The sequence below is a fragment of the Austrofundulus limnaeus genome, unplaced genomic scaffold (genome assembly GCF_001266775.1).
Source record: "Austrofundulus limnaeus strain Quisiro unplaced genomic scaffold, Austrofundulus_limnaeus-1.0 Scaffold569, whole genome shotgun sequence".
Taxonomy (NCBI): domain Eukaryota; kingdom Metazoa; phylum Chordata; class Actinopteri; order Cyprinodontiformes; family Rivulidae; genus Austrofundulus; species Austrofundulus limnaeus.
In genome coordinates, this window is record NW_013952971.1 from 125,103 (window position 1) to 137,569 (window position 12,467).

At 38.1% G+C, this 12,467-nt stretch overlaps 2 protein-coding genes across 2 annotated transcripts in view; both read left to right on the forward strand.

Annotated features, from left to right (window-relative positions):
• Positions 1 to 4,816, forward strand: part of LOC106530870 (sodium-dependent neutral amino acid transporter B(0)AT1) — an 8,783-nt gene extending 3,967 nt beyond the window's left edge. Inside the window, exons 5-12 of the mRNA XM_014026580.1 lie at positions 482 to 592; positions 682 to 794; positions 879 to 1,007; positions 1,791 to 1,947; positions 2,020 to 2,224; positions 2,305 to 2,464; positions 3,358 to 3,520; positions 3,638 to 4,816. Coding sequence (XP_013882034.1) covers positions 482 to 592; positions 682 to 794; positions 879 to 1,007; positions 1,791 to 1,947; positions 2,020 to 2,224; positions 2,305 to 2,464; positions 3,358 to 3,520; positions 3,638 to 3,787 — 1,188 coding nt within the window. The 3' untranslated portion in view covers positions 3,788 to 4,816. The remainder of the gene's footprint in view (positions 1 to 481; positions 593 to 681; positions 795 to 878; positions 1,008 to 1,790; positions 1,948 to 2,019; positions 2,225 to 2,304; positions 2,465 to 3,357; positions 3,521 to 3,637) is intronic.
• Positions 4,817 to 7,973: 3,157 nt separating this feature from the next.
• Positions 7,974 to 12,467, forward strand: part of LOC106530871 (sodium-dependent neutral amino acid transporter B(0)AT1) — a 14,238-nt gene continuing 9,744 nt past the window's right edge. Inside the window, exons 1-3 of the mRNA XM_014026581.1 lie at positions 7,974 to 8,224; positions 9,424 to 9,632; positions 10,665 to 10,805. Coding sequence (XP_013882035.1) covers positions 9,434 to 9,632; positions 10,665 to 10,805 — 340 coding nt within the window. The 5' untranslated portion in view covers positions 7,974 to 8,224; positions 9,424 to 9,433. The remainder of the gene's footprint in view (positions 8,225 to 9,423; positions 9,633 to 10,664; positions 10,806 to 12,467) is intronic.

The window sequence follows — 12,467 nt, forward strand, 5'->3', positions numbered from 1 at the left end:
TTGATACAGCACTCTGGGAACAGCCTATTGGTTCAGAAATGTCTTTCTGTGTCTTACCCTCTTGCTTGAAGGTGTTAATGATGGCCTTCTGGACAGCAGTCAGGTCAGCAGTCTGACCCATGATTGTGGTTTTGAGTAATGAACCAGGCTGGGAGTTTTTAAAAGATTCAGGAATCTTTCTCAGGTGTTTAGAGTTAATTTGTTGATTCAGATAATTCGATTAGTAAGTCGTTTAGAGAACATTTTCATGATATGCTAATTTTTTGAGACAGGGGTTTTTGGTTTTTCTTTACTTTBTTGCCAAAATCATCAATATTAAAACAATAAAAGGCTTGAACTACTTCAGTTGGTGTGCAATGAATCTAAAATATRTGAAAGTTTAATGTTTATCAGTACATTACAGAAAATAATAAACTTTTTCACAATATGCTTATTTTTTGAGAAGGACCTGTATTTTACCATTTTGTTGTTTTGACCTCAGGCGGTTTACGTCACAGCCATCCTGCCCTACGTAGTGCTGGCCATCTTTCTGATCAGAGGACTGACTCTGAAAGGTGCCCTGAGTGGAATACAATTTCTCTTCACGCCAGATGTGTGTTTCTAATTGTTTTATCACAAATATCAATTGACGCCATTACACAAATTCACCTCACTTCATTCTCACTGTCTCCTTCCTTACAGGTGAACGAGTTGACTGAACCAACAACGTGGCTGGACGCTGGTGCTCAGGTCTTTTATGCTTTTGGTTTGGCGTGGGGAGGCCTGATCTCGTTCTCGAGCTACAACCCTGTTCAGTAAGTGACTGCTATTTGTAAAATATTCCCAGAAAAGAAAAGTCTGTCTGCTTTCTAGACATAAAGAAATGTTGCTCTTTCCAGCAACAACTGTGTTAAAGATGCTGTGATCCTGTCTGCTGTGACGGGCCTCACCTCAGTTTATGCCGCCACAGTGACCTACACCATCATCGGCTTCAGAGCCACCGAGAAATATGATGCCTGCATCAGTGAGTGAGTGCAGTTTATTTTAAACACACTCTAAAAATGAAATGTTGGATTTACTTAACCATGTTATGTTACCTGGTTCCACTTTGAGTTGAGTAAATTCAAAGCAACATGCTCATGTTCTTTGGCTAAAAAACTGGTATATTGCTTTGAATTTACTCAACTCAGTTAAGTGGAACCAGGTAACAACATGGTTAAGTAAATCCAACATTTCATTTTTACAGTGCATTTGCAAATATTTACACTGTGTATTGCAGCTTTCTGAATTATTCAGACTTTATCTTTATTCAAAGATAAAGACATCATGATGTTTAGTCACTGTTTCATTCTAACAAGAATTAAATAATCAACAAACACTTAAGTTTAACCAAGATTGGATAATCTAACAAATTTGAGGCCCTGTGTAAGACAAGATATTGTGATTACAAGCATCTTTCCTAACCAGCTCCACTAACATGACAACACTTCTACAATAGAAAGTTAGAAAGTTAAAAATTGGGTGAAAATCCAGAGGAAAAGTTAAACAACAAAATAACTAAATTTCTATTCTGGGTGAAAAAAAGGTTTTAAGACAGAGTGAGATTCATTGAAGTACCTGTTCAGCCAAATCATCCTGTTTAAACCAAAACCCAGCTTCTAAAATCTGGATTAGAAAAGATAAACATAAAATTCCTCAAATAATGAGAACTGTGTTGGGTTGGACTATAAACACACAAAAAAACAAACTTATCCTTTGATTGAATTGAAGTGGTCCAGTCATATTAATTTTATGAACTGTTTTATCTCCAGAAACATCCTCAAATTAATGAATACATTTGATCTTCCTGAGGGCAACATCACCTCCAGCAACTACGATGAGGCCTTTAATTATCTGAACATGTCTTATCCCAACACTGTCCTCAGACTGGACATGCCAATCTGCGACTTGGACAAACTTCTCAGCGAGGTGATTTTTCATGAAGGTATATCAGAACCATCTTTGTTCCTCATCTCATATGTATTCTGCTGGTTTGTTCAGGGAGTGGAGGGAACAGGTTTGGCTTTCATTGTCTTTACTGAGGCCATCACCAAGATGCCCGGCTCCCCGATCTGGTCTGTCCTTCTTTTCGTCATGCTTCTCTGCCTGGGACTCTCAAGTCTGTTTGGCAACATAGAGGGAGTGGTGGTCCCACTGAAGGACTTAAAAATATTCCCTAAAAGGTGGCCCCATGAAGTCCTGACTGGTATCCTTACTGATCATCAAACACATTGAGCTTTTTGTTTCTTGGTTGGGTTTTAACAAAAACTCACCTGTTTCTTTCAGGACTAACTTGTCTGGTTTCCTTCTTTGCCTGCCTGCTCTTTGCGCAGCAATCAGGGCTTTATTGGGTGTCTTTCTTTGACACCTTTGCTGGATCGGTTCCTCTACTGGCTATTGGTCTTTTTGAGATGATAGCTGTTGTTTACATCTACGGCATTGACAGGTTAGTTCCTGAATGAATGTTTCCAATCAACATGTCCAGGTAGAAAAAATAGGTTGAGTAGGTCCTCTGGACGAGTTCCTCATTGTTGAAACTTTTAATCTCTTCTCCAAGAGATGTCTTCAGTTTAAGGAGTTACAGAAAAATGCAGCCTTATAAACAGTACTTCCACATGGTGTTTACTGGTGACACCCAAAAATGTTCACATGCAAATGGGGACCATCAGCCTAACAACCGTCGCTAGTGCCCTGATGTCCACTCGGTGTTCACAGAGGGCTGACACATTCTCACAATAACTGCTTTGTCAGAAAGGGACAACTGGACATGGATGACCCAACACAAAAGAGCAACACCATCAGGCCAAGACTCTGCAGTCTACACACATCTACAGGCCAGTGGTCACTCTTTCAGAGATGAACATGTTTTCATCCTTGATAAGGAAGAACCTTGGTTTAAAAGAGAAGTAAAGGAAACCATTTTGGTGAAAAGAAACTCCTTGGCTTTAGAAAAGGGGGTAGACCTCCATGCCTAACTGTCCCCTTCTTGCAAAGCCGTTATTGTGAGAATGACTCAGCCCTCTGTGAACAAAAGGCAATAATCAGGGCACAAGTGATCATTAGTTAGGCTGATGGTCCTCGTTTGCATGTGAACAATCAGTTCCGAGGGTTATCATTAAACCTGTTTGTCCACCATATGGAGGCACTGCTTATAAGTCTGAGTTCACCTGCAACTCCTCCGACTGAAAAAGTCTTTTGGAGAAGAGACAAAATGTTTCAACAAAGGAAGTACCCATCCAGAGGACCTGTTAAACTGTTTTTTTAGATATCTAATCAAGACATTTTCTTTGAGTTCCTATAGTATTAACTGTAATTGCCTCATGCTCTCTTGTGTGGCAGGTTTAACAAGGACATAGAGTTCATGACTGGAAAAAAGCCATCCATCTTTTGGCAGGTTACCTGGAGAGTCGTCAGTCCTCTCGTTGTTTTGATTATCTTAGTTTTTTACCTGGTGACTCAAGTTCAGAAAAAACTCACCTATTTAGTCTGGGACCCTGACTCTGTAAGTTCACAAATCAAGCTGCATTACTTTCTGTCTAACTCTAAGCTAAATTGCACATACATTTTTGTTGTAATCATCAGCATTGCATTTTCACTAATCACAGTTTTGTTCTTACAGGTGGAGTTTCCAGCTCTGGCTTCTGTAGAATACCCTGCATGGATCATTTCAATTATCATTGTTATAGCTGGAATTCCTAGTATGATTGCACCTTTTTATGCATTAGGAAGGCTGTCCTATGCTTCCTGCAGAAAATTATGTTCTAGATAAAGGGTTTCAAATGTATTGATCAGTTTTAAATGTGGAATATTTTCTTGCACGGTTCAGTGCCATGTGAATGAAATGTGTTCAAAATCAATCTGTTTAGTCTAAGTGTAAATGGTTAGTATTTACAGTTCAGTGTTGCCAGATATACAATAACGTTTTTTAAGGTCTACATCAGAGGGGTCAAACTCACTTACACAAAGGAGCCAAAATTCAAAATTGGTCCAAGCCAAGTGCCAATTTCTGTCAATATTTGTTGAAAACACTTTTTATAACAAATTATTTTTATAGAAAATGCAAATAACCTTTTACAAACCATGTTGTATAGCATTTAGAACATACATGATCTAATAAATAAGGATTAACTTTAGAAAGACTCATTCACATTAATTTCTTGGTTTTTTTTTTTTTCATTTACAATATCTTGGAGTCACATTTGATCACAATCCAGCAAATCAGATAAAAAACAACTAAAAATCAAATTATTTGACTTTAAAATAAGGAAAGAACACAAGAGTCAAGTCTCTGTGATTCTTTCCACACCAAAATCAAAGATTCTTGATTTGAAAGTTGGCCAGCGGTAATGAGAAGAATGCACTTAATCCAATGACTAAAAGAGAAACCATGGAACTATTTCACGTTTAAAGCGTTACCTTTGGGGCCAGATAAAATGATAACAAGGGCAAGATTTAGTTCGCAGGCCTTCAGTTTAACAAGTGATCTACACGACATACAGCAAAAAGTTTTAAAAGCCTAATTATATGATGGCACATCGGAAGAAACAAACTGATTTTTTTCCATTTTCGTGACCAACTACAGTAAATACTTAAAAAAAATCATCAGTCACACCGTTCCTTGTCCTCACCCTTGGCGTCTGAGAAAGTGCACTCTTACTTTGCATATAGGACAGCTCGGATCAAAAACACCATCATTTTAAAGTAGCACAATGATATTTTGTCATTTCCTGTCTAACATCCCTGCTGCAGATCGAAATGTTTTAATATCCATCAATAAAGAAATCAAGCATTTCCCCTTTTTCTGCCTTTATTTTATTCCCATGCTCTTGTCATTGCACAGTGGGAGGTTATTTAACAAAAATTGAAGATACTGAATCTGCAGGCAGGAGGTCTTTAAGCTGGTGTCGGAAACAGCAACAGATGGTTTGAGCATTCCAGGCTGGGGGAGGGATGGGGCTTTATGGGCTCCAGCAATGTTTGTATACAGGTGATCTAATGGTTTGCTTTTTATCAAATCTAGGGAGATTTTTGAAGCTTGAAATCACCAGCTACAATGAAAAAGTCATCTGGTTGCTTGTTTTGTTGTCTGCTGATGGCATCGTGGAGCCTGCTCACAGCTGCATTAGCGCTGGCTCATGAGTGGATGTAAACACTTGCCACAAACACAGCAGGGATCTCTCTGGGTGGACATTAAGGTCTACTTATAGCAGTAAAGACTCTAGGTCTGGACTGCTGTGACTCACTATGGCAGCTGTGTTTGTGCACCAACAGAGTCTGATCTACTCGGAATATTGTGCAACTTGTCAGCTCCGTGGCTTGGTCCAGGATGGTTTTATGAAGCTAGGTCTCTGTTATTACCACAGAGTTAAATATAAAGTGAGCCCCGCATATCCTGTCCACTGTTAGCATCTGTGACAACATGGAGGAGCAAAGATGGCGTCCAAGGTGACGGCTCACAGCATAAGCAACTATTTCATCAACACCAAGCCCAACTGGATCTCTGTCACAAATTTGGTCTAATCTTTTTACAACAAGTTAACATAAATGTTAATTATAATAATTTCATTCAGCCATCATGTAAAACAGCTAGATAGAAGAAAAATATATAAGCAACAAATTAAACTAGCTCCACTGTCAGCCAGTGAGTTAATTTTAATTTAGTTGAATAACTATGACTTCAACTTGTAATAAAGTATATTTAATATTTACCTGTTATGTAGTCCAGTGGTTCCCAAACTTTTTGTCCTCTGACCCACAAAATATCCATGGCAAAAAGTTGTGACCCCAAATATTACTGGTCTGAGTACACGAACTTCGTTAATAACCCTAAAAACACAGGCTTTTTGACAACCTAAACACTTTGTATACAAATATAAATACTTATTTTTTACTTATTTTGTGTTTTTGTAATAATTATAGGGAAAATATTACATCAACAATAATTTTATTACCCTTTAAATTGATTTCTGGAGATTATCTAAGATGCTTCATGACCCATAATTGGGTCCCAAGCCCAACTTTGGGAACCAAAGTGCAGTGGTTCCCAAACTTTTCAGCTTTTGACCCACAAAATAACAGTAGCAGAGACCTGTGCCCCCAACTATTTTTGTATGATAAACATTTGTATCAGGTAAACAAAACATCGTGAGTAACAATATTTTTATACTACATTTATCCATTTTAAATATACTAACCTCACTCCTTTGTAACAACTAAGGCAAAAATGTCATTAATTCAGAAAAGCTTTTCAGGACCCCACTTTGGGTCCCGACCCCAACTTTGGGAAACACTGATGTAGTCGACACTTAGAAAATGTTCACTGCGTACCTGGTGATACTTTAAGGTGAAGCTTGTCTCTACTGATGTTAACTAACCATCTTCTCAACAGGTTAGGTTTATCCATCCATCCATTTTCTGTACACGCTTCTTCCTTTTCAGGGTCACGTGGGTCACTGGTGCCCATATCCAGCAGTCACAGTGCGAGGGGCGGGGTACACCCTGGAAAGGTCGCAAGTCCATCTCAGTAGGTTTATCTAATAGAAACTTAAAAATAGTCAAACGTATAATATTATTTTACACTGTGTAAATATAACATAAACATGAGGCAAAACAAGCTTTTAATTTTTAGTGATTTGTTCTAAATTGCAGCAGTTGTAGTCAGATCACCTCCATGTTGAGATAAATAAGAAAAAAATCTGTTTATTTGTGTAATGAGACGTTTTCCTGTTTCTCTTGTGCTGACACAACCAGAACACACACAGCTTTCTGACATTTTTTAAGGCATTAGTTTCTTATATACACTCTAATTTATTAAACACATTTTTGTTACTTTTATCATTAATAGTTTTTATTTAGTTTGTATTTATTTTAATTTAATAGTCTTATTTAGCCAACATGTACAGTAATGCTAAATCCAGACGCTTGCCCGACGTTGGTACAGTAGGTCACATGGTCACGTGGTCAAGCTGTATTATATAACCTGCTTCGGTTATTACCACAATGCAAGTTCATGTAGTGCATCAGAGAGGCCAAAAGAGGGCGACCTTGCACTGACTTAACATTTAACTTTGGGCAGAACCACACACACACACACACACACACACACACACACACACACACACACACACACACTGAACTAAAAGCATCTGGTAAAATCCACAGCATGTGACAGGACGATGGATTTTTTTTGACAGCAAAAGTCTAAAGTTCCTCACCAGTTGAAACATTATCCAACTTTACTTGATGTAATGACATCATCTGAACCTTTTATGTTTTACAGGTTTGATAAAACCAACTTCAACCCCGTGAAGTTTACTGCCCGAGCGTGCCCTGGGACCAGGAAACTCAAACTTCTTGTTTTCCATGTATCAGGTGTCCAACAAAACCTCTTGAGCTGAACTTCTGGACCCACTCAAAACTAGGGTACAGGTTATTCATAGTGATGTTGATCCTGATCCAAAGCCAGCGTGTCCCTGAAGTGTGAAAGAACTTTGGGACGATGGTGTTTCGAACCCTTTTAGCACCGCACACAGTCCTGCAACCTTTCGGGACATAAGAGAAGTACCAAGGTGTATTTTGGGTACTAAGAAGTTGCACAATGATGATTTTAGAGAGCAGCTGCTTATTTAGGGAGTCGTGTTCTCCTCCTACAGGGGTGCCACTTTAGACTTCTTTTTTCACCTTACTTTTTTTTTGTCCCTTTGGGTATTGTCTCAGCTCTGAAATGTTTACCTTGCTAAGTTAATCATCTATGTTCGATGACAAGGTAACTGTGCTAATCAATATCCAATTCTTTGAGAATACTGACATTCTTGCAGCTTTGTGCAGAGTTGTCTCGTTATTAAGACAAAATAATTCAAAAACCTTGATACTTCACTTAAATAAATTGCAGTCAACAGTTTTGACGTTGTGTTAAGAACAATAAGTAGTGATTAAGTCAGGTGTGCAGCATTACAACTAATAAAAGGTGACTATTTGAGCTTGTTCATAGAAGTAAAGGTAAATACTAGGTAGACTGACTTGACGTACAGGCCCACATGCTGCTATGCTATATATAACTGGAGAATCTTTCGTCTTGGGCCACTTATTAACATGAGAGTGTAACTGTAGATTACAGGAGACCATGTGACCTCTGAAGCCCTGCTAACACATCTGATTGAGTGGAGAGCTTCCATTGAAAGACCGACCTCAGCAACGGCAACACATGGTATGTAAAATCTGCTGCTCTGCACGTCATATTTCTTATAATGAGTCAAAAAGGTTGTAAAAAACATTTTTTTCTGGTCATATACAGTACATCTATAAATAAACAAATATCTCACTATTTCTTATGAATCTAGTTGACGATTATTGGTAATTTAAGGGATTTTTTTTTGGCTTATGTATTTTCCAGCTTATTTTTTGTCTTATTTTCATAGGTTTTCATGTATATGGAGTTTTTTGGGTTCTTGAATATTGGAGCCCATTGATCTTCTCAGTTTCCCCATTTCTAGTACTTCTTGTGCTTGTCCCGTGTAACCAACCCTCTTGTTTTTATTTAGCGACTCCTTGGTGTCCTTGGTTCACATTTCACGACATGCTTTGAAGTTTTTTGCTTTTCTTTGGTGCTTGTTTAGTCATTAAATGCATTTAGAATGCAGGCTCAACCTCCCTACGTTTGCCCCATTTGGCTTCTTAAAATCACCAACTTGTGAGGATTTAAAAAAGATTTTCTTCTCCTTGCTTGACTTCTCGGACATCTTGCCTCATGCTTTAAGCTCATCTCAGCTTGAGTGCCTCAGAAATAAAGTAAGCGTCAGATGTCTTTATATAAATCCACTTCCCATACTGTTGGCACATTGACTGTTGCTGCACATTCCGTGCTTTTAACCTCAATAATGCATCAAAATGATCAATACACTGAAATAAAGAACACAGGATTTCTCCGTTAGGTATCAAAAAGATTTATTGTGTGATTTTATAAATATTTATTTAATTTGTTCACAGGCCTCTTTATAAACATGTTAACGTATGCATTTGTTAAACTATGAACTGAAACAATAAAAGATCATAAACATGCATCTGTCTGCACAAGAGCCATCCAAAGCCATCACTTTGATACTGTATCTACTTGGGTGGCTGTGGCAGAGTGGTTAGGGGAGTCATCCTGGAACTGGAAGATCGCCGGTTCGATCCCCTATTCCAGCTGTCTCAGTTGTTGTGTCCTTGGGCAAGACACTTCACCCCTAATGCCTCTGATGTGTGTCCAATCAGTGTATGAATGTGATTGGCACTGATTAGCCTCCATAGATGATTGAGACCTGATAGAGTGCTGTGTGAATGAGGACACAGATTGTAGTGTGAAGCACTAAAAGTGTCCAGGATGGATAGAAAGGTGTTATATAAGTACAGTCCTTTCACTTTCAGGTGAGTCAACATGAAACTTGTATTTTCCAACCCGGGTTTGGATCAACGGATCCCCAGCTATGAGGATCTGGAGAGGATGGAGCAGGAGGAGGTCGCTGACCGGCCGAAGTGGGACAACAAGGCCCAGTACATCCTAACCTGTGTGGGCTTCTGCATTGGGATTGGCAACGTGTGGCGATTCCCTTATTTGTGTCAAACTCATGGAGGAGGTAAGCTCAGATAAAAAAATCCATGCTTTAGATTTGCTTTTTCAGTTTAGTCGTGCAGTCAAATCAAAATGTTGAAAATTACAATAAAATTGTAAATAAAAGAGCCACAGATCCTGACATTCTTATAAGGCTGTTTGAAATTACTTTCTTGAAAACAATTGAAACACCTGATTGCAAATAAAGTTTTTGTAAAAGTTTTTAGTGTATACTTGTCTGTTAGCAAAATATCTCATGAACCACAAAACATATTTTAATGAACCTCTTAGAAAGTATGCACTGAATGTACATAGCAGCTCATCAATATTCTGAAGCCTACTTGATTCAAAACGACAGCTACAACTTAGCAAACACAAAAATTAGTATAAAGTTTGCATTTAATGCAAAAATGCACTGTGACTGTTTAATGCTGAAAGATATGTTTTAATTAATTTAGCGAGAAAAACTCAAATGAGCCAAAAATGAGCTAAAACACATGAAACAGTCGAAATTGGCAGAAAGTAGATGAAAGAAGCATAAAAGGATAAATTAGCTGAAAGAAGCACAAACGGTTGAAAATAGCTAAAGAATACCATAAAAGAAAGGAGCTGAAATTTTTTTATATATAAATTTTTAAATAGCACAAAAATTTCAGAATGAAATGTGTGCCAAAACCCTTACAAAAGAAAAATTCTTTGTAAGCACAACTAGGTCAGTTTACAGATACTGAGCTTAAACTGGGAGCTGTAGTAGCCAAAAGTCATCCTAACGCATACTTTAACTTATCACGTAAGATCTTTGTTTAACTTTTTGCCATTATTGGAGGCAACATAGCTCATAAAAGCAGGCCTGTAGGCACGTGCGGACTTTGGACAAATGTTTAACGCAAAATCTGCCAAACACACCAGCAGAGACAAAACACACCAGTATATTCTTCTATATAAAATAAGCATAGTTTCCCTGCTTAGACTGAGCATTTTTACACTTTAAAGCATCTGAATTGTCAAAAAGGCTAATATTTCTATTAATGATCTGATGATGACCACACATTTTCAGGTGCTTTTTTGATTCCCTACCTGATCTTACTGGTGCTGGAAGGAATGCCTCTCCTACTGCTGGAGTTCGCCATCGGCCAACGTCTCAGGAAAGGCAGTGTGGGGGTCTGGAGGTCCATCAACCCCTATCTGACTGGCATAGGTGAGTGATAAAAACATAATATGTCATTAAATACATTTAAGTAAAAATAAAATGAATATTAGTAAGTAAGTAAGTAAGTAAACTTTATTTATATAACACATTTCACAGCCACAAACATCACAAAGTGCTTAACAGAGAGCAAAATAACTAAAAACACTAAATTAGATTACAAATATATAATTTAAAAAACAACAATTAAAGCACAAAAAGCACATTAACTAAAAGTTTGTCTGAAAAAAATGTCTTAAAATGTTTCTTAAAAGAGTCAGAAGAATCTGAACAGCGAAGGGACAGAGGGGGAGCGTTCCAGAACCAAAATTTTAAAATGACTCCTCAAAGTCACAGGGAGCCAGTGCAGAGAGGCTAAAACAGGTGTAATGTGGGCTCTCCTGTGGGTCTTTGTTAATAACCTCACTGCAGCGTTCTGCACAGACTGAAGCAGAGTCAAGGAGGATTTATTTAAACATGTAAAAAGGCAGTTACAGTAATCTAAACGAGAAGAAATAAAAGTGTGAACAACCATCTCTAGTTCCTTCTGTGACACAAAACATCTCAGCTTTGAAATGTTCCTTAAATGATAAAAACAGTTACGAACTAAAGTTTTACAATGAGTGTCGAGACATTGAACTATCAAAGACAACACCCAGATTTCTGAGACTATTTTTCACTGAAGGAGTTAAAAAAGCAAGGTGCTGCCTGATTACAGTAATTTTATATCAGTGGCAATGATAAGATTGTCAGTCTTGTTTGCATTTAACTGCAGGTAGTTGTTGCTCAGCCATATTTTGACTTCTGACAGACAGTTAACGAGTTCAGATACAAAACCTGRCAAAAAGGATGGAATCACCAGTCTTGGATGAGCACTCATTCAGACATTTCATTCTGTTAAACAAACTCAGATCAAAAACATGATACAATAATAAGGTCATTCCAAAGTGTAACATGATGGCTTTCAGGAACATTCAAAGAAATGAAGAGAAACCATTGTGGAAGTCAGTGAATGTTACTTTTATTGACCAAGCACAGGGAAACAAAAATGGAATCACTCAATTCTGAGGAAAAAGTATGGAATCACTCAAATTGGAGGTAGAAAACAAGGACACACCCAGTCAATTTCCTTTCCCTAAATGGACACCTGCCTCAGATTAGTTCTGCTCGTTAGTCTGCAGTTAAAAACACCTGCAGTCATGACACCTTSGAGRGCTGCTGGACGAAGTGGWGTGGCAAGAACCATGGCTCCAACAAGAGAAATGTCTCTTGAGACAAAAGTGAGGATTGTTAACCTTCTTGAAGAAGGTACAGTAACTCTTCACGCATGGTTGCTAAAGATGTGGGCTGTTCACAGCCAGCTGTATCCAAGATATGGACCAAATACAAACAGCATGGAATGGTTGTTAAAGCCAAGCGTACTGGTAGACCAAGAAAGACATCAAAGCATCAAGACAAACAACTTAAGGCCATTAGTCTTGAAAACCGATAAAGTACAACTAAACAGATGACGCATGAACAGGAGGAAGCTGGAGCCAATGTATGTGACTTAACTGTAAGAAATGGCCTAAAAGAAATGGGATTTCAATATAGGAAAACTAAAAGAAACCCATCATTGACACCTAAACAATAAAGAACAAGACTGCAATGGGCTAAGGAGAGGCAATCATGGAC